Source organism: Cupressus sempervirens, chromosome 10 (genome assembly GCF_028749045.1).
Source record: "Cupressus sempervirens isolate cs-2001-9-10 chromosome 10, ASM2874904v1, whole genome shotgun sequence".
Taxonomy (NCBI): domain Eukaryota; kingdom Viridiplantae; phylum Streptophyta; class Pinopsida; order Cupressales; family Cupressaceae; genus Cupressus; species Cupressus sempervirens.
The window spans coordinates 125,810,735-125,829,737 of NC_143127.1; the positions used below are offsets into that span (position 1 = coordinate 125,810,735).

A 19,003-nucleotide genomic window follows, 5' to 3' on the forward strand; every position below is an offset into this window, starting at 1 on the left:
AGATCATGGCTAATCTCTCACAAACTCTCTAAGTAATAGACATCTCGAGTACTACATCAGAGGTCAAAACTCCACAACCACCTACGGGGTCTAATGTGTTTATCAATTGGAATGGGTGTCCTTAAGTTGAAATCTAAAATCTTGTAAATTGTGCTTCTCTGAATTGTACTGAACTATATGCAAAAATGAAAGTGGAAAGTATACATACATGTGATGATAAAGATTTTGAGATCATCAGAGTAGAGGATGTTTTACAAGAAATCAATCCACAACAACTCAACTATTATAGCTATAGCACTTATCTAAGGGAGATTCATGATGATGAGTATTATAGAGAAGGAAATGCACCGACTATTTGTTGTGCATTTCAAGACTATCTTAATCGTCCATAAAACAAGCTTCACTTGTGTTGTTCTCTATTGGTGTTTATCAATGGATCCTTTTATATAACTCTTTGAAAAATAGAGGTTTGTGAAACTTTTCCTTTTATTGTAATGAACGAATCGACCTTATGTTCCTCCTCTATTATATCAAATGTTGATTGGATTTTAACTTGTAAAAATTAATTTATATTTTTGAATACAAGTGAGCCTTATGTATATCTCCAAAACTAAACGCATTTTTCTTCTTGTTTCACCCCTACATATTTGAGATTTCTCAAAGAGACACCACATATGTTTTTATATAAAGTAGGTAATAATGTTTAAAAGATAGCCCGCATAGGTTTAACTACAATTATTTTTTGTCATAGCACAATATTGTATACCAAATTCTATATAACACGTATTTGTGCTTCTTTGCACACTTTTACCTATATGTTTATGTAAATGCCACTACCCTATTTTCTAAAAACATCAATTTTTACCCTAACTTGAATCCAATGTTGTCCTAACAATTAATTTAGAATTTTCATGCATTGCACATATCCTTACACATGCTTCCTTTACACTAGGAAAAAAATGTGTCCATCCTATCCTATCTCATCCTATGCTCGACATTTAAGTTGTTTGTATAATACATTATACTACAAATTTGAGCACTCTCTTGTATCTATTCCCACACTTTAATTGACAACGTGTACTTCACCAAAGCAATTTTGGTTTGTAATTTCCTTATATGCCCTCTTATCTCTATACCTTTTCCTTGGGTACATGTTTTGGTTTCAAACTAATGTTAGTAGATACAATTAAAACTATCACTTTAATAGAAAAATGGATGTTACTCTCCTTGGTAGTTTTTTATGCTTACATCAATAACAAGGTTTCTACCATATTATTAAAACTAATTATGTTCTTTTTTTTCTACACTAACTATTTATTGCAAACATTACTCCTCGTCTAGGAACACACTTGGCATCACAACACATGTACTTTAAGACACAAATTCCAAAGTGCATATTCCTAGTTGCCCTCTTACCTCTATTCCTTTTCCTCATGTACACGTTTCAATATCAAACTATTGTTACTCAATACAATTAAAATTGATATAGTACACAACATGAATGGATCTTATATTTCATTGACTCCAAAATGTATACGAAAAATATAAAAGGATATTATTGGATATTGAATTCAAAATATAAATGACAACATGATACAAGAGCATCCTAGATTGCCTTGTAATCTTGCACTTTTGTTCATTCTGCCAATTACTGTCGAGTGCTAGTTATTGCCTAGTTCTAGTTGTTGTCAAATTCCAGTTGTTGATGAGTTCCAGTTGCTACTAAGCTGTCCAATGTTGGCCAAGTGTTCCTTCATGTGCCGAGTGAACATGTTATTTGTTGATGCTTGGTTCCTTCTTTGGTCAAGTTTTCTATCTTTTAGTTCTTAGTAAGAGATGACTTTTGTATTTAATTTGGATCATGAATTTAATGATAGGATCTTGTTTAGGGATGAGTGTTGACCATTTTTGGGTTGGCCTTTCTTTGAAGTAATGTTATAGAATCTTCTGTAAGTCATTTTGGCAATTATAAATAGAGTGCTTAGGCTTAGGTTAAAAGTAGAACTTAGAGGGTTTCAAAAGTAGGAGGTACATGTGTCTGGAAGTGAAAATTTGAAGTTGGATCATGGACCTTAAATGTATTTTGTATCTGGCCATAACCTAGAAGGCCTTACAGCTAGGCATGTATGCCGATTATTTGAAAAAATAATAAAAGTATTCTCTCTCTCTCTCTCTCTCTCTCTCTCTCTCTCTCTCTCTCTCTCTCTCTCTCTCTCTCTCTCTCTCTCTCTCTCTCTCTCTCTCTCTCTCTCCTTAGTGTTGTTCTCTATTGTTTTCTTTTGTTGTGTTTACTCTACAGGGTGGTTTGTATAGTTGGGTGTGCCTTTGGCCCTAGTTCTTCAACTCTCCTTGTGTCACCACACACTTAATACAAGGGAGTTTATATAAGAAAGTAGGAGGCATATATGTCTAGAATTGCAAATTTGAAGTTGGATCATGGGCCTTGAATGTATTTTGTATTTGGTCGTAACCCAGAAGGCCTTACAGTTGGGCATGTATGTTGATTATTTGAAAAATCAATAAAATTATTTTGTTCTCTCTCTCTCTCTCTCTCTCTCTCTCTCTTCTTGGTGTTGTTCTCCACATTGTTTTCTTCCATTGTGTTTACTCTGTAGGGTGGTTTGGATAGTTGGGTGTGCCTTTGGCCCTAGTTCTTCAACTCTCCTTGCATCACAACATGCTTAATACAAGAAAGTTTATATAAGTAAGAACCTCCAAGTATGCATCGTTCTACCATGAAGTTATATTGATGTTGCCTTCCATTTTCTTTGGATAGAATTCATAGTAGTAGTCCACTATAGTTACCAATTACTTTCCCTCCTATACTTTACCATAGAGGTATATCTTCCTCTAAGTACATATATAAATGTGTGTGTTATATGTATGTCTTCCTCTAAATTTACCCTCTTGTTTTGTACCTTACAATAATACTTTTATTTCATATCTCTATAAAACACTTGATAAGACCATTTTTTACCTCTACGCATGTGGTCAGATTTTGACTATACTATGTTTGTATTTCTAAACAAGATAATGATAATCATTTGTCTAAGTTTATAGGGAAAATTTAATCTCTCCAAGTTTTTTCTCAATCTCTTATGGAAAATGCAATCAGACTTATCAACAATGACAACCTACATGTGCAACCACATCTCCAAGTCTTTGGCATTGCATCATTTGGACAAGGAACTCAAGCAACAAATAGATACAAGTTAGACATCTTTGATGGCCTTCACCTACAAAAGAAAATGTTTCCAAGGAAGTTTAATGATCTTATAACTTCATATAAGATCCAAAAGAACTCTATAATACATGTCACCCACTATTATATTCCTACCATTTGTGAGTCGGGGTAAGTCGACATCTACTATGGTTCTGTTAAAAGAAACCCTTCTTGTTTTATTATGCAATTATGTAACCTTACTAATATTATTATTTTACCTACCTATTTAGGTGGATTGTAATCTCCAACTTAGAGGTTATATGCACCGAACATGATACTATTGGTGTTTCCATCTTCTTATCAAAAGAAGTAGAGAAAATTGTAAACCAGTCTTTTGTTAGTCCATTGAGCACAGAAAAAATGTTAGAAACATTGGCACATCAACACATGTGACTACTAAATTGATCTTTAGCCTTGATGCATCTCTATGGAAAAAATGTCACAGTGTAACAATCACTCCATTTAAAAGTCTGAACCCATATCAAACAATGTGGACTATTAAAGATCATTTGACTATGAAAAAGGAAAAATGCCAATTCAACTCGAAGAATGGGAATGGTCATATGTTCATTTTTGACATTATTGATACTCAAAAGACTAAAGTTCAGATAACTTGCTTCAATGATGTTGTAGACCTCCACTTTGACAAAGTCCAAGTTGGGAGTGTCTACTGATTATCAGGTGGTACCATCAAATCTGCAAACAAGTTCTACAATAAGTTGAAAACTAATTTTGAAATCACTTTAAAGGAAGTTTCAACAATTCCTCTATGTGATGATGACCTCTTAATTCCAACACTTTAATACACTTTTACACCCATTCTGATGCAATGCAAGGTAGGAGAATCCCCAAAGGAGATGTCCTAGCCCCCAACAATATAACCACACAGCGAAAACACAACAACAACAAGAAACAATGCAAGATCTAATACCAAATTACAATAATTTGTTCATAAAATATAATTTATTGCATGCAATATGCCGGGCTATAAGGCCTTCTGGGTTAGGGCCAAATACAAATAGCAATTACAAAATCAGTTCTGTAAGATCCAACTTACAAAACCAATCTCAGCTAATCTAAATACATAACTAGATAAGAACACAAAGAAGAATCCACACTTACACCCTCAGGTCCACCAAGAGATCCTCTAGTTCCTAAGTTGTTGCTTTAGCTCTTCAAATTCACATCTATCCTTCCTTCCATCCCTACTAAAAAAATGACTAAAAGACTCCACAAGACCCCCTACTTATACCAACTAAGCTATAATTTGCCTAGCAATTAAAAATTAAATAAAATTAACATAAAATACTTGAAGAGCCACAAGTCAGCCTCCAACAACAATTAAATGTCCAAAAATTGATACCTGAGAAAAATCATGATATCTTTTAGCTTCAATTGAATTAGAACTTGTGCTTCAAACTAAAGGTAGTAATTTAGGTCCTCTACAACCCCTAAAATGCACAAAGTCTGATTCATTAAGGATATCTATGCATCCATCTCGAAAGTCATGCAGAGGAACCTATCGTACAAACTGGCAGAAATCAATATTCCAAGAGAATTGCCATATCTCCCAACTAATAATGAATTAGAACTTGTGCCTTTGATAAAAGGAAGTAATCTAGGCCCTCTCTAGTCTTTGAAATGTGAATCCTCTCATTCATTGTGCAAAATTAGTTACATGGCCTGCAACAGACACCTAGAAACCAAAAAATGCAGCTCCAACAACAAGGTAAAAATGGTTCAAACTTCAACTCAATTCATCCAATCTCTATGTAATCATGACAAAAGGTTCCCCAATGTGTCTCCAACACATCCCTAGCCATTAAAAGCATAAATCCACCAAAATCCAAGCTCGATGCTCCTCAATACTTAACAAAAATCCCTCCAAACATGCAAGATTGTAAGTAAGCCTAGGATGCTCCTGCATCATATTCCATAGATTATGGATACAAATATTAATTCTACACTTGACCTCATTGGAATTGTCATTTGCATGGTTCTTGCCTCTGTGATTAATAGACAGGATGCAACTAAGGTTGTCAAAAGGAGTCTCAACATGATTGATGTTTCTACATCCACTATCAATGTAATTTTGTGGGGATAGGTAGCTATGAAACAAGGTGTGCAACTATAAGAAATGTATCATATACAAAAGTCAATTGTACTTGTAAAAAATGGTCATGTGGTAGAATATAATGATAGGGTCATAAGCACACTTGCCACTTCACAGTTACTTATAAACCCTATTATTGGTGGATCCAACCAACTACATTCTTGGTTTTCCCAACATGGGCATACTTGTCTTGCACTGATGCCCACCCTGCTAGATCCACCTCTAATTTGAGCATGGAAAAAAATTACCACCATTGAAGAGGAATGTCCAAATTCCTCAAAACCTCTCTCAATACATTGTTAAAGAAACCCTTGTTTTTTCCATAAGAAAAAATAAATTGTTATTCAACTTTCACCCTTGTCATAGCAGGAAAGCAATGTAAGAAAATATTTCAACAAAATAGTGACTGTGAATGATACTACCCAAAGTGTCTCACCACCTTTTTAGATTGTGATTATAATTATGTACTTCAAGTTAAGATCGAAGACCATAATGGAGCATTGTGGACAACTACTTTCGGTGAAACCATAACCAAACTCCTCAATATGCTTGCAAAAGAATTTTATATGCTACAATTCAATGATATTGAACCTGATCATACAAAGTTCGTTATACAAACTTTTCAATACAATTAGTTCCTATTCACAGTTACATGAAAAATAGAAACATATAATGATGAATTGTGTCTCAAATCAACAATCCTGGAAGTTGCTAAGTGGGCTATAAAAAATGAGAGCACCTTACTCTTTAATGGAATTGTGCCCCTCATTTCAGTTGCTGTTGAATAGATAATGCAACACACATGAAGCACACAACTTACATTTTTGAAGACTTCTATCCATACATGAAGACAACTCTTTCCTATAAGTATATTGTATATGAATTGCAACGTATTCTATTGCTCCTTAGTATCCATTTTGTATGTTTACCACCACCTCTTCTTCTTTTTTTGACTACTATCCCTATATTGTCTACTCATCCATAGGGTTTCAAGACCCGTTCAAAACTTGCATTTTCCCCTTTTTGTAAATTGAATTTATAGTTGTTATTTATCAATAATATCTATTATGCTATGGTTTTTAATGGCCTATTATTGTTCTCCAATAATTTTTTGTGCTCTATTATACATGTGCTCTATGTTTGATTTATGCTTACACCTTCAATATTATTGTCATATATATCTTACAACTAGTAAATATCAAATACATGTTGAACAATAATAATCAACCCTTTACTCTTGGTAATTTTACATATTAAAAAAGTTACCAACAAAGTACTACCCTTAACTCTTCAACATACTTGATTTGTACACCTATAAAACTTGCACAAAAGGATGAATACTCTTTTTATAATATTGTTTTTGTTCTTGCACTTCTTTGTTTTTTCACAATTGAAAGGTAATAGAAATACATTGTTCTTTTTATTGTACAATTCAGGAAATGGCTTTCGTTATTCCTGATCCAGATAGACAACCCATCCACACTAACATTGTTGCAATGCAATCATGCAAGAGAAGTCATCTATATTATGCCTTCCATAGAGAATAAATTAGACCACATCATTGCATTCAATGCTTCCAATATTTACAGTCAACAAAAAATTCCCCCTATCACACCCAAGGTTCTACAAGTTCTCCTATTCCACAACCTTTTATAAATGTCCCACCAAATCTTGTTGAGTAGAGCCCTCATTGCCAACCAAAAAAGAGCCACATGGATTTCCATTTGTCATCTAAATATATAGATCTGACCCACAAATTTAGATCTAGGATAGGTGTGCTCTCAAAATTGCAAACATGTACTACCTATAAGGAATGCTACCCTGGTATGAATGTATGCACATCGAATGAAATTATAATTTGTAAGAGATGTTTTCCTAAGAGGGGAATACATCACTTCTCAGAAGCCAACAACATAGACCCCTTTAAGAAACCAACCGTGTTGAGGGTTCTCACCCAAGTAGATTCTTATTGCACATGTTATTCCCATCTTGCAAGTAACCCATGTTCATGGTGGGCAATATGAATATACTGGCCACACAAAAAGCTTGCCCCAAGATACACAAACAATTACAAAATATTGACCACATACAATTGACCAACTAGATGTCTTAAACATTCGAAGACTAAATACAAGTGGGAAGCATTATGATTGATATGTTAGTGGAAGCCATGTTGACAATGCACTCTCATACAAGATCAAATTCGACCCTTACTACAAAGATGTAGAAATTGACAATTTGGCATTATCAATGCTCCCTACTTGCAATAGATATATTTTACAAATGTTATGTACAATTGATGATTGCAATGAAACTCTAGCTTCAACATATGCTCCAATTGAAAACATACAATTTGATTTATAAGGTGACTACCGATATTCAATGTCACTTATGATGAACCCACCAAAAAAAAATCATCAACTACCAATCATTAAAGATTCTTAGAAATAGAACAAGAGACTAATGACATGGCAGTTTGGCCACCCATAAGTTCAACCCCCATTAATGAGTACAATGCTAAGGGTTTGTTTGACATGGCCTTTACCACACTTTTCCCAAATGGTACTGCACTACACATGCAACCTTGAGCTAGAGAAGTGAAATTACATGAATATGTAGTGCATCTTATTCATTTCCATGATAAGAGGTTTGGCCAACATCCACACTTTAGATACTTCCTCTTGAATCTTATGGTGTGTCATCATAACCAATCTACTGTATCTATTTTTATTAAACAAAAAGTTTAAGACAATACACCATCCACTATTGAAGACCTTCTCTCCCACTTAACTAACCTACCTGACAATCAACTGGCAGAAAAATAGATGCACTTTGGGTCTACCTTATGAGGGACAAGAGCATTCTGGAATACATGTTGCACGAAGTTGACAAGTTTGATTACCCAAATAGGTTCCTGACATTTTTCTTTACATTGAGTGTGACTGACACTAAGTGGCCCAATTTGCATAGTATTCTTTCCCCAAATATTGCATCTTTGGTGCTTACCAAAAAACAATACATTAATAGTGTGATTAATAACTCTAATACAACATCACTATATCTACACCATTGATTCAAAAAATTTCATGAAGAGATAATTGAGAATCTCATGGAAGCAACTAATTATTGGTATCGCTTAGAATGACAAGGAAGAGGATCTGCACACATAAATGGTGTCATTTGGATTAGAAATATGGACACACTTGATTGGGAAGACCCTAACCCAGTAGAACAAGTGAAAAAAATCTTCAAAAAATATATCACTACTATGAACCCTCACTCAAACTATAAAATAGACAACATGTTACATAGAGCTCCAACAAAAGATCCATGCCTTCTAAATACAATTGAAATAATTTATATTGATCCTTTTGTTGATTACAAAGAGTTGGTTAATCATGTGCAAAGGAACACTCGATGTACTGAGAGGACTTGCCTACATAAGAACGTTAAAGACATGCAATGTAGATATAAAGCTCCTTGGAAAGAGTGTAAGCAATCATCATTATACCTCGATGAATCAAGACACACATGCTTTGAACTAGCTACAAAAGATGATAGGTTGAACATTCATAACCCACATACGCTATCAATATGGAGAGCAAATATAGATTGTCAACCTATTACATCTCGAGCATTAGTTCTAAGATACATTGTCAACTATGCATCCAAAGCTATAAAAAAAATTAATAAATGTGTTCAAATGTTGGCTAGAATATGTTTAGATTCAAATCTAGACGAAAACGTCATCAAACCTCACTAGAAGTTTATGGCCAAGCTTATTGTTGAAAGAGACTTTGGTGCACAAGAAACATGTCATATGCTTCAAAAATTGCCTCTTGTGAATTGCAATCGCCAATTTATCTCTTTGAATGTGGGGAGAAAAGTGTTGCACCACCTTAAACAAACAATTGATGGTAGCATAATAGAATCTAGCTACATATAAGCCTACATGGAACATCCAACTAACCTTGAACTAGTTACACTAATTGAATCAACAAGATCATACACATATGTTGCATCTCACAAATGAAACAAATGGAGAATAAGAAAGGAAACAACAATAGTACAAGAATTTGCAAAAAAAATTGTAATTCCAAAAGAAGACTCTGAACATTTTGTTGGAGCGAATTTCTCATGTACAAACACTTTCGTGAGATCCACGTAGATATAGGTTTGGGCAAAGAAGACATTATTAGACATTGGAATTAATTGAATACAAAAACGTATAATGTTTGACATGTGGACCGCACTAATCATGTTAATGATGTCCTAGAAGAGGATAATGAATCAAATGGTGACATGGATATAAATGATTCATTTCAAATGAATGAGTGGGAATTTTTGTCCCAGTTGGGTCTTGCCAATATTTCTAACTTAAATGATCTTAACATGCTAGGGAAATGTGACTTTGACAATAACTATCCATGGGAAGATCACAATGTTCCTTTAAATTTGTAGAACCATGCCATTCAATTTATACATAAAAACAAGATGGTTGGATCAGTTATTGACTCCACCTCTATTTTCGCCAACAACTACAATTTATCACATCTTCAAAAAATTGCACTTTCTATCATTACAAAGCATCCCGCATCTAAATTCTCCATGCGAACTTTATACATGGTCATACAAGGAATTACTGGAACTAGAAAATCGTACCTTATTAGTTGCATAAGAAATGCACTACACAATTCAATGCTCAATACAATAAACCCACTCCTTGTTCTTGCACCAACAGGCATCACAAATTTCAATATCCGTGCATCTACCATACATGCAACCCTCAAAATTCCAATGCATGAAATGAAATCACTACAGGGACAAGCACTAACAAAATACTAAGAAGATGTGAAAAATATTCAATACATTTTAATATATGAGATGAGCTTCATAAGTCAAAACTATTGCTAAAATTTGATTCCAGACTACATTAAGCTATACCCCAAAAACAACACCTTTGTTTTGGTGGCATGTTGATGATTCTTGTAGGAGACTTAGCCCAACTTCCACCTGTTATAGATAAATCGATCTGTGCATCTCACACTAATGAAAAAAAACTTGGCATAATTTTAATACAGTTGTATCATTGCAAATAATATTTAGATAGGAATGTGATGATCCACTTAAAATACAATTTCACCAAGTACTACAAAATATGTGCAATGCATAACCAATGCTACATGATTGGGAGTTGTTAATGACTTGCACAAACAAGAACCTTAGTCCAAATGAACATATTGAGTTTGAATAGGCAACACATTTGTTTGCTACCAATGAGCAAGTTTCACTCCACAATAGAAAAATGCTAAAAGAACTGAATGTTCCTATTGCACTTTGCACTGTAATAAATGCTCATCATATGCTTGAGGAATCTATGGATGATGACCAACTACCCACAAAAGTTTTATTATGTAAATTTTAATGTCTTACGCTTACAACAAACATATGGATAGTTGTTGTTCTTGTTAATGGATCTCTTGGAGAGGTAAAAGATATAGTGTATCCAGTAGGCTCTAAACCTACTTTGTTGCCTTTGTATGTTATTGAAGAGTTCAATAGTTATACTGGTCCACCTTGGGATCCTAGAAACCCAAAAACCATTCCAATACAACCCATTTCCCAAGGCAATCGTACAAAAATACCCCTCACCACAGCTTGTGTTTTCACTATACACAAATCACAAGGTCTTACCCTAGATAAGGCTAAAACTTGATATAGGTAGAACTGAAAGAGAAGAACTCACCTTCACTGCAATCTCTATAGTCAGTTACATCCAAGGCCTTCATATATAACTTTCTTTCTCTTTTGAACGCTTTTGTAAGATGTAAAAAAACTTGTAATATTAAAAGAAAGAAAGAAGAAGCACGTTTGCACTCAATCTCACATACAAGTTATATCTATGAAGCTACTTCTATAGAAAATGGTAATGTTTGAGATTTTAAAGCTCTTCCTTTTCCACTTATTTGTTTCTTTTTTTGGCTTCTTAAGTAACCCATTACTCTTTTTCTAGAGTTTGACATTTGTTGAATTCAAACAAGGTGTTCAAACACAAAAAATGCTCAAGATATTTTCAAGTATGTCAAGTAACTTTTTCAATGCTTTTAAAATTTCGCTAATTAAATTTTTATAAAAATGACTCATATATACTTCCTCTTATCAATTAAACTCATTTACCTTTTACAAAAAGGTTTTTGTTGCTTGGCCATGAATACGACTCCAATTATTTTTGTATTTACAGTCTAAAAATAAATAAATAAATTCTACAACTCAAATCAATTCTTAATTATGATGTTAGACATTAAATAAAAGATTAAAGTTGTACAATTTTTGAACCTCCAAAAATATTAATAGTATATATATACATCAATTCTATATAAAACATTAATTCTATACTATCAAATTTCCCTTCCTTTAATTTTACATCTGTTCAATTTTTGTTCTTTGATAAAACCCATCTACAGATATAAGTGCTAGTATTCCTCAACTGCAAATTCACCTCGACAAACCTGGGTCGACGTTGCCGGCTTTAATTTAAAAAGCCGGCAGTATTTTGGGGTTAACCGTTAAATGACATAAAAAAACAGTGGACGATGAGACATGATATTTATTTTATTGAAATATTTTACGTTTCGCGTCCCATCTCGGACTCTCCGATCAAAATGCAATGAATTTTTTTTATTTAACCTGGCTATTCTTAGAATGGTCCCGTCCATTTTCGTAAGCATTTCAGCCTTATCTAGTTGCAGGGCTCGATTCGTTAAAGTCTAGGATAGATATCAAGTCTGTATACGAAGCGCAGTAATCATGGAGGTTGATTCTAAGGCGCATCCCTTTCTTTCATATGTGTTGTCACTGAAACCCCTTAGGCGTCCGTTGATGTTCGCTTCGAAACCCTCTTCGTTAAATAATGACAGTGAGGTGGATCTGGAATTAGCAAATTCAAGCCATGGAGAGGATCTGCTTAAGGATATGCCCAAGCTCAGAAACCCTGAGCTGGTGGCGGAAATGACAGCCGCTGTTTCAGATGTCATTCAGACAAGATCTGTTTTGCAGGCGCTGGGAGAAAGACCCGACCACGAGGCCGTCGATTATGCTCGCCGCCGCATTGAAGAAATCGAGCGTTCCTTTGCCAGCCGCTTTGATGACATTGACATGGGGGCAGCTCCCCAGGGACGTGACCCTCGGGAATGGGCTTCGATCCAGGTTGGTTGAGGTCATTTGATATTATCGAGAAGTAATAGGCTTTGTAGATTTTGTTCTTTGGCTTTCAGTTCACTGCATTTTTGGACAATTTTTTGAAGTAATAGGGTTTCAAGGGTTTCTATGTAGCATTATATTGAGTAAACATGAAAAGATTGATATTGTCTTTCAAAGGTTATTTAAATTTCGAGGCTATTTGAGATTTGCTCGTATGAATCTCTGGTCTTTTGTTATATTTGCTTAATAACGTTTTCCCCTCGTATGCGTTCCGGCACCCCAAAAGTTGGATTCACTATGCCTTTAGTCTTTCTTGTATGAATAATTGCAAGCTTTTAGCTCAGAAGTAACTGGAACAAGATTTAGGAGTTACCGGTTATGAATGATATGGATTTTATGGAACGGGAGCTGCAGAGTTCCATTTTTTCTTGTAATTTTACCTAACTGTTTGTTTATATTAGTGGAAGGTTTTAGCTCAGTTGACTTTAGAATGACATGAGATGAATACATTTTGAAAATAAGCTTTCATGGCATGTTGAGAATCTACAGATAACTGGAGGCTGCGTGAAATAATGTTTAAGATCAGATTTAGGCTTTGCTTTGTATAGGTGATTGCACGCATTTATCGGTAGTGTCAGTAGAACGGGATTTCATTGCATTTGGTTGATTCAAGATTTTAAGAGTCCCTTCGCAAGGGTAACTGGACGCTACAGTATTCAACTGTTTTAGGAGGTTTAAATCTTTGTGTCTGGTTGTAGAAGTATCTGGAAGCTTGCAGAATGTAGAGAGCTCAATTCTTTGTATGGATAAATGCAAGTATTTTGTTCATTACTGTTTGTTATTTACGCTAGGAATTCAGAATAATACAGGGTTTATAGTTGCTTTTAATGGATGATTTCAAGCTGCAGAATAATACAAGTCTTTTGATAGTTAACTGCACGCGTTAGGGAGTTAAGCATTTCCATTATGAATTATAATTTTTTAAATGCTTTCTTTTACGAATGTCGTTTAAGTTTGTTTATAGCTATTGGCTTTTATGTAGCTTGTAAATCTTTTAGAAGACGGCTTACTATTTTCTGAGTATGGATTATATAGGATTTAAATGGACTGTGTTTTATATAATTGGAAGCTGTTTAATTCATTGTTTCAGGATGAAGTGTAATACCTTGTCTAGATATCTACAACCACTCAACATAATAGTTGCTAGAATGGAGTTGAGGCATATTTGGGTATGGATACTACTCAGGTGTTTAAGAGTGCGGCCAAATGCAAGCTACAAAATATACTGCTTTTTGATGCATTCAAGGAAGGAATTTGGCTCAACTAGTTATTATAGGTTTTGAGGATTTATTTATTTTGAATAACTGGAAGTTGCTGAATTCACGTTTTTCAGGATGAGGTTCAAGCATTTTGCAGGTAGTAGACATTATTAATTTATTTTGATACTCTTCAGTCTTGACAATGATGTTTAGGTGTCTCTGGTTAACAGTGTGCATGCACACTTGCAAGATGCAGTTTTAATGTTTTTTAAAGGTATTATGGAGGCGTCTCGCTCAGCAGTTATGACTAATTAGTTAACAGGTTCAAGTGTTATTCAAGATATATTTTAGCTCATGTGATTATTTCTGTTTGTATTTAGATTGCATGTTTGTGGTTTCACTGCATGATACACATAACATGTAGTCATAATAGTTAAATAGTTCTTAGAACTTAGTTCTTTCTGCCTCAGCAGTTAAGACTGTTTGTTGTTTTAAAATACTAATGTTGTTGATCACTTGTGGACATTGGTATTCTTGCCCTTTTTTTTTGTGATCACCAGAAGCTGCAGAGTTCATTGTATGTTTGAGAAGGATTAAGTATTTGTAAAGTGTAGGAGTCTAGTTGACAATAATTAGGCATCTGTGCTTACAGATAATATTTAGGATTTTCAGGGTTTCCTTAAATAAATAATTATAAGTTGGCAGTATTCTGTCCTTTATGAGTTATTTTGAGACCTTTTAGCTCAATAGTTGTTAGATCAGGGTTCAGAATTTTCTAGATTATGGTTGGTATTATAGTTTTAAGGGTTTATTTATATTGTTTACTGCTGTCGCAGCTGTCGCAGAAAGAGAAAGAGGATCGGGATGCTGCTGAGAAGGAGAAACAGGCTTACAAAGCTGTAGTAACTCTCTATGAGATGCATGTAGCTTATGAAGAATTATTATCACAGGCAGAGGAGCGGCTTGTGAATATATACAGATTGGCTGAAAGTGGGTCAGAAACATCACAGCCAGTTGAAACGTCTAAAAAGATGGGTGGTACTGTTACTAATAATGATGATGAGGTTAATGAGGAGGTTGTGAAAGTATTGCATGAAGCTGCAGATAAACACATTGAAGAAATTGACTTGTGTGGTCAGGCACTGAAGCTTTTTCCTGAGGCTTTCTGCAAGATCACCACACTTATTTCATTAAAACTCGCCAACAATAAACTTGAGGTAAGCTGCCATTTTCTATTGAAAACTTGCAGTATGTTTGCTCAACTTTTCAGCAAGGAAAATGCTTTAATTTGTTTTTGTGGGATACCAGTTATGTTGCATGTTCAATCTAAAGCAGCAACATTTTGACTCTAGTGAGACATCTCAACAATTCTTCAATACCCACATCTGCATGAGAGTGTTATAAGCCCTTAATTGTATCTTACTGCTTGTTGTTATCTTTATTCCATGATCTCACATGTGAAACTGAAGATACCATCATTATCATCCTTCCGTGTATCATTAGACATGATGGCAATATAGAGTGGATGTTTCAATAACTAGATCTTTTAAATATATCTAATGGAGTTTTCAACTTAAGGTCAAAAGCATACAGAAAAATCAAAATCATATGATATGTAAGTGTTAGGTTCACATGAGATTTGATCTGGATCGAATGAAGCCTTCCAGTATTAAAAATAGATTAAAAACAGATTCTCTCAGCATACTGTTAATGAGGTTGGAGCTGTCTTTAGGATATTTAAAGTAAGTGTGCTGTGCATATTCTCTATAATCAGCATAGTCATGCTGCAGTGTTCTTTAGCATTTCATTCATTTTTGGTTTCTTTGCAATTACTTTCCTGCAGTTTCTGCAAGTTATCTGGTTTTATCATGTAATAGCACTCTTGAATTATCTGCAAACAGTCTTTAAAAGATTGGGTAGTGTTTCATTTTATACATTATGAGTACATTTTTTATTTTAAAACTGATGTGCAAGCTTGGTGGATGGAGTGCATGCAGAGTCACTTGATTCATTGCAATTGCTATATCTTTTTTCACAAACTAATTGCCTAAGCTGCCGTCATTTGTCAACTTGTGCATCAATGTGTTATGATGGATGCCCCCTTTGGAAGCAGGGATAGTGAAGAGGTTTATCAAAAAAAAATTGAGTTGTAGATTAGTTGGACTCATAATTAATTAATATTTTTTAAGAAGCTGTATATTTGGGTTTGGATAAGATTAAATGCATGCATAGTACTTAAAATGATTTAGTTGTGACTCTAATTCATTTGTCTATGAAATATACAGGCTATTTCTGATTCAATTGCAGGTCTTGTAAACCTAGAGTCTTTGGATTTGAGTGGTAATATGTTGCTCTCATTGCCAGACTCCATAGGACTTCTGAAAAGGCTCAAATATTTGAATATTTCAGGAAATAAATTAAAACAATTACCAGACAGCATCTCAATGTGCAGGTAATCCGGCCTCTGGCTTCAGTTGCTGGAGTTTTTTGATTAGTTAATTGGTATTTTTACGACATTGTGTATTTTAAATGCATATTTGGTATTGGTGCTGACAAAAGCTACAATGGCAGTGAGTTGATTGAGCTTGATGCAAGTTACAATCAATTGATTTTTTTGCCAACGGACATTGGTTATCAGCTTGTCAATCTCGAAAAGCTTTTGGTTCATCTAAACAAGTTAAGATCGCTGCCTTCATCCATCTGTCAGCTGAAATCCCTGAGACATTTAGATGTTCATTTCAATGAGCTACGGTCTCTACCAGCTGCCATTGGTAACCTGACAAATCTTCAAGTTCTGAATGCTAGTGGTAATTTCAGTGATTTAGTAAGCATTCCAGATTCCATTGGTGAATTAACCAACCTTACTGAGTTGGATCTTAGCAACAATCAAATCAAAGAATTGCCATATTCATTTGGAAGTTTGCAGAACTTGAAGAAGCTTAACCTGGAGCAAAATCCTCTCGTCATTCCACCAAATGAGATTATTGAACAAGGTGTGGAGGCTGTAAAGGAATACATGGCAAAAAGATTGTTGGACTTGTTGCTCAGCGAGGAACAAAAAAGTACAGCAGAGATTAGTAACTCACAGAATGATTGGTTACATTGGGGAGGTTCTGTTTTTGGAGGTTGGATTTCTGGGGTTAAGGAAAAGGTTTCAGTGTTTGTAGGAGCTCCAAACAAACCTCATACTGAAGATTACTTGGATCAGCAGTACTAAATATCTGCATCATTTGTTGATGTTTTTAGTTTCAATATATAAATGGAGAATACATGGAATGTACCACAATGTTGCTTGGCTTAAGCATCATGTAAACCACACCTTAATGAACTGAACGCAATCGTTCTGGGTATTATCTTGTGTATGATTATTTTTTTTCCAAACCACAATGTCAGAATAGGTCTGCATATGGCTTAAATCTACATCCATGCCTACTAGCAAAAACAAGAACTGGTGTTACTGATGTTAATAAGAGCATTTTCAAGCCCACATTTTAATGGAGTAACGCATTTGCGATGTTTGTAAACTGATATTTTAATTCATTTTAAATTTTGTTAGAGGTTGGAGATACAAAATGGTATGGTATTCTGAATTTGGCCTGCAACATATGATCGTCTTTTAAATTCTTTATTATAGTTGTATATATTTTTCTTTACAATTTTGAGTGGTGGCAGTAGAAAGGAAGAAGTTTTTTTAATTCAGGTTCTATTTGACATGTATTAAAATTTATACCTTTTGACTTTACTTGTGCGCTAGGGAGAGGAACTGAAGTTGTACGGGGTCCAACTGTTGTAAGAGAAATTTTTAATGCAAGTATTCAGGTTTCTCACATATCTGTACTTACATATTTTAAACAAATTATTTACACATAAATTTAAAATTTATTTATATGTAAAATTAAAAAATTAAATATTAACCAAGATGGATCATATTTGAATACATGACAATGAGTGATAGATTTAATTGATATTTTAAAAAGGATTACATTACCAAAGAAGAGACCTTCCGGTCTTGATTTTTCGAATTCCCCCTTACAATGCAGCCATGATTAGAAAACCAAGGAGACCTGCAAGATGTATGCCTACCATTGAGAATGAGCTGTTGATTGTGAACCAAAAGATGGCTAACCCATTCCTCCAGTGCGCCATCATTTGCTCCCTCAGTGATCATTACTTCTCACCGTAGGACTCTTCCTCATCTTTCGTCCCAACACCAGAGGTGGCACACCTCTTGCCATTTCCCTTGTGTCCCTTTCCTTGACCTTGCTTGGCAATTTTCTAATTTTTGCTTCCTCTCCTCTTCCATATGCTTTTGGTCCTCCTATTTAGCTAAATACAGGAGCAGATTCATCCAGGCTGTGACAATCTTGCCCCCCTCCACTTCCCAATTGGGATCGAAGTACTGAAAACAAGGAATGGTTGCACTTCTATCTTGGGTCTTTCCCCATGGTGCCACCCATCCTCTACGGTCCAAAAGCCAAGTACCACTTCCACAATGTCAAGCCAACTCTGATATCCTTGACGCCAATCGGGTTCTAGACACATTTCAATTATCTTTGCAACTTCCTCCTTGCTCGGGGGCAAAATGAAAGCCCGCACACAAAAGGGATGGGATGTCCAGGTTTCTTCGTGTGGGAATCGTTACCCTTAAATTTCTTGCCTCACAACTGCTTAATAAGACACAAATTCATCACTTCCTAAATGTGAAAAACCTCACCCAAGAGGCGTGGCATGATTTCACTGCTAAACCCCGGAGTTTGTTTCTTCTTAGGGGTCAACAAGTAGAAGTTTGCTTCAATTTGCTCTTTAATCCTTGAACCAACTCATTGTGGAAAGATAGTGAGATCTGGAAGAAAATGCAATTGAACTTTTTCTTTTCTTTGGAAAGTTTGTCAGTCCCCTACGTCAGACTAATTAGCACCTGCTTCATTTGTTTTTCGCTCAAAATCTCTGTAGCCTCAACACGTGCCAAATAGAAGAACAATGGTTGCCAACATACCACCTCACTTCTCCATCATTGCAGTGCCCTTTCATTCGTTTGATTAACTTGGGGGTTCTAAATTTCAGATAGAATAATATTTGTAAAGTCCTCAATCATCTCTTATTGCTCCCCAAGACTAACAGCAACGTTGGCCATTTTATTTGCCAACTCATTCCCTACCCTTCTAGTGTGAGACACAAAATCTCTTAAAGACAACTAGCCATCTTCAG

General features: G+C 34.9%; 1 protein-coding gene across 1 annotated transcript; it reads left to right on the forward strand.

The window, feature by feature from the left end:
* Positions 1–12,046: 12,046 nt before the first annotated feature.
* On the forward strand, positions 12,047–17,350 carry PIRL1 (plant intracellular ras group-related LRR 1). Its single transcript, XM_089806644.1, has 4 exons — positions 12,047–12,542; positions 14,632–15,012; positions 16,081–16,247; positions 16,367–17,350. Exons 1-4 carry the CDS (start codon positions 12,144–12,146, stop codon positions 17,010–17,012), a joined length of 1,593 nt encoding a protein of 530 aa, XP_089662770.1. The 5' UTR covers positions 12,047–12,143; the 3' UTR covers positions 17,013–17,350.
* Positions 17,351–19,003: the final 1,653 nt, after the last annotated feature.

Excerpts from the sequence above, each read along its gene's own strand:
- PIRL1 (XM_089806644.1), top strand. The coding sequence starts at position 12,144 with ATGGAGGTTGATTCTAAGGCGCATCCCTTTCTTTCATATGTGTTGTCA. Across the intron at positions 15,013-16,080 it reads TCGCCAACAATAAACTTGAG|GCTATTTCTGATTCAATTGC; the intron begins GTAAGCTGCCAT and ends TGAAATATACAG. Across the intron at positions 16,248-16,366 it reads GACAGCATCTCAATGTGCAG|TGAGTTGATTGAGCTTGATG; the intron begins GTAATCCGGCCT and ends CTACAATGGCAG.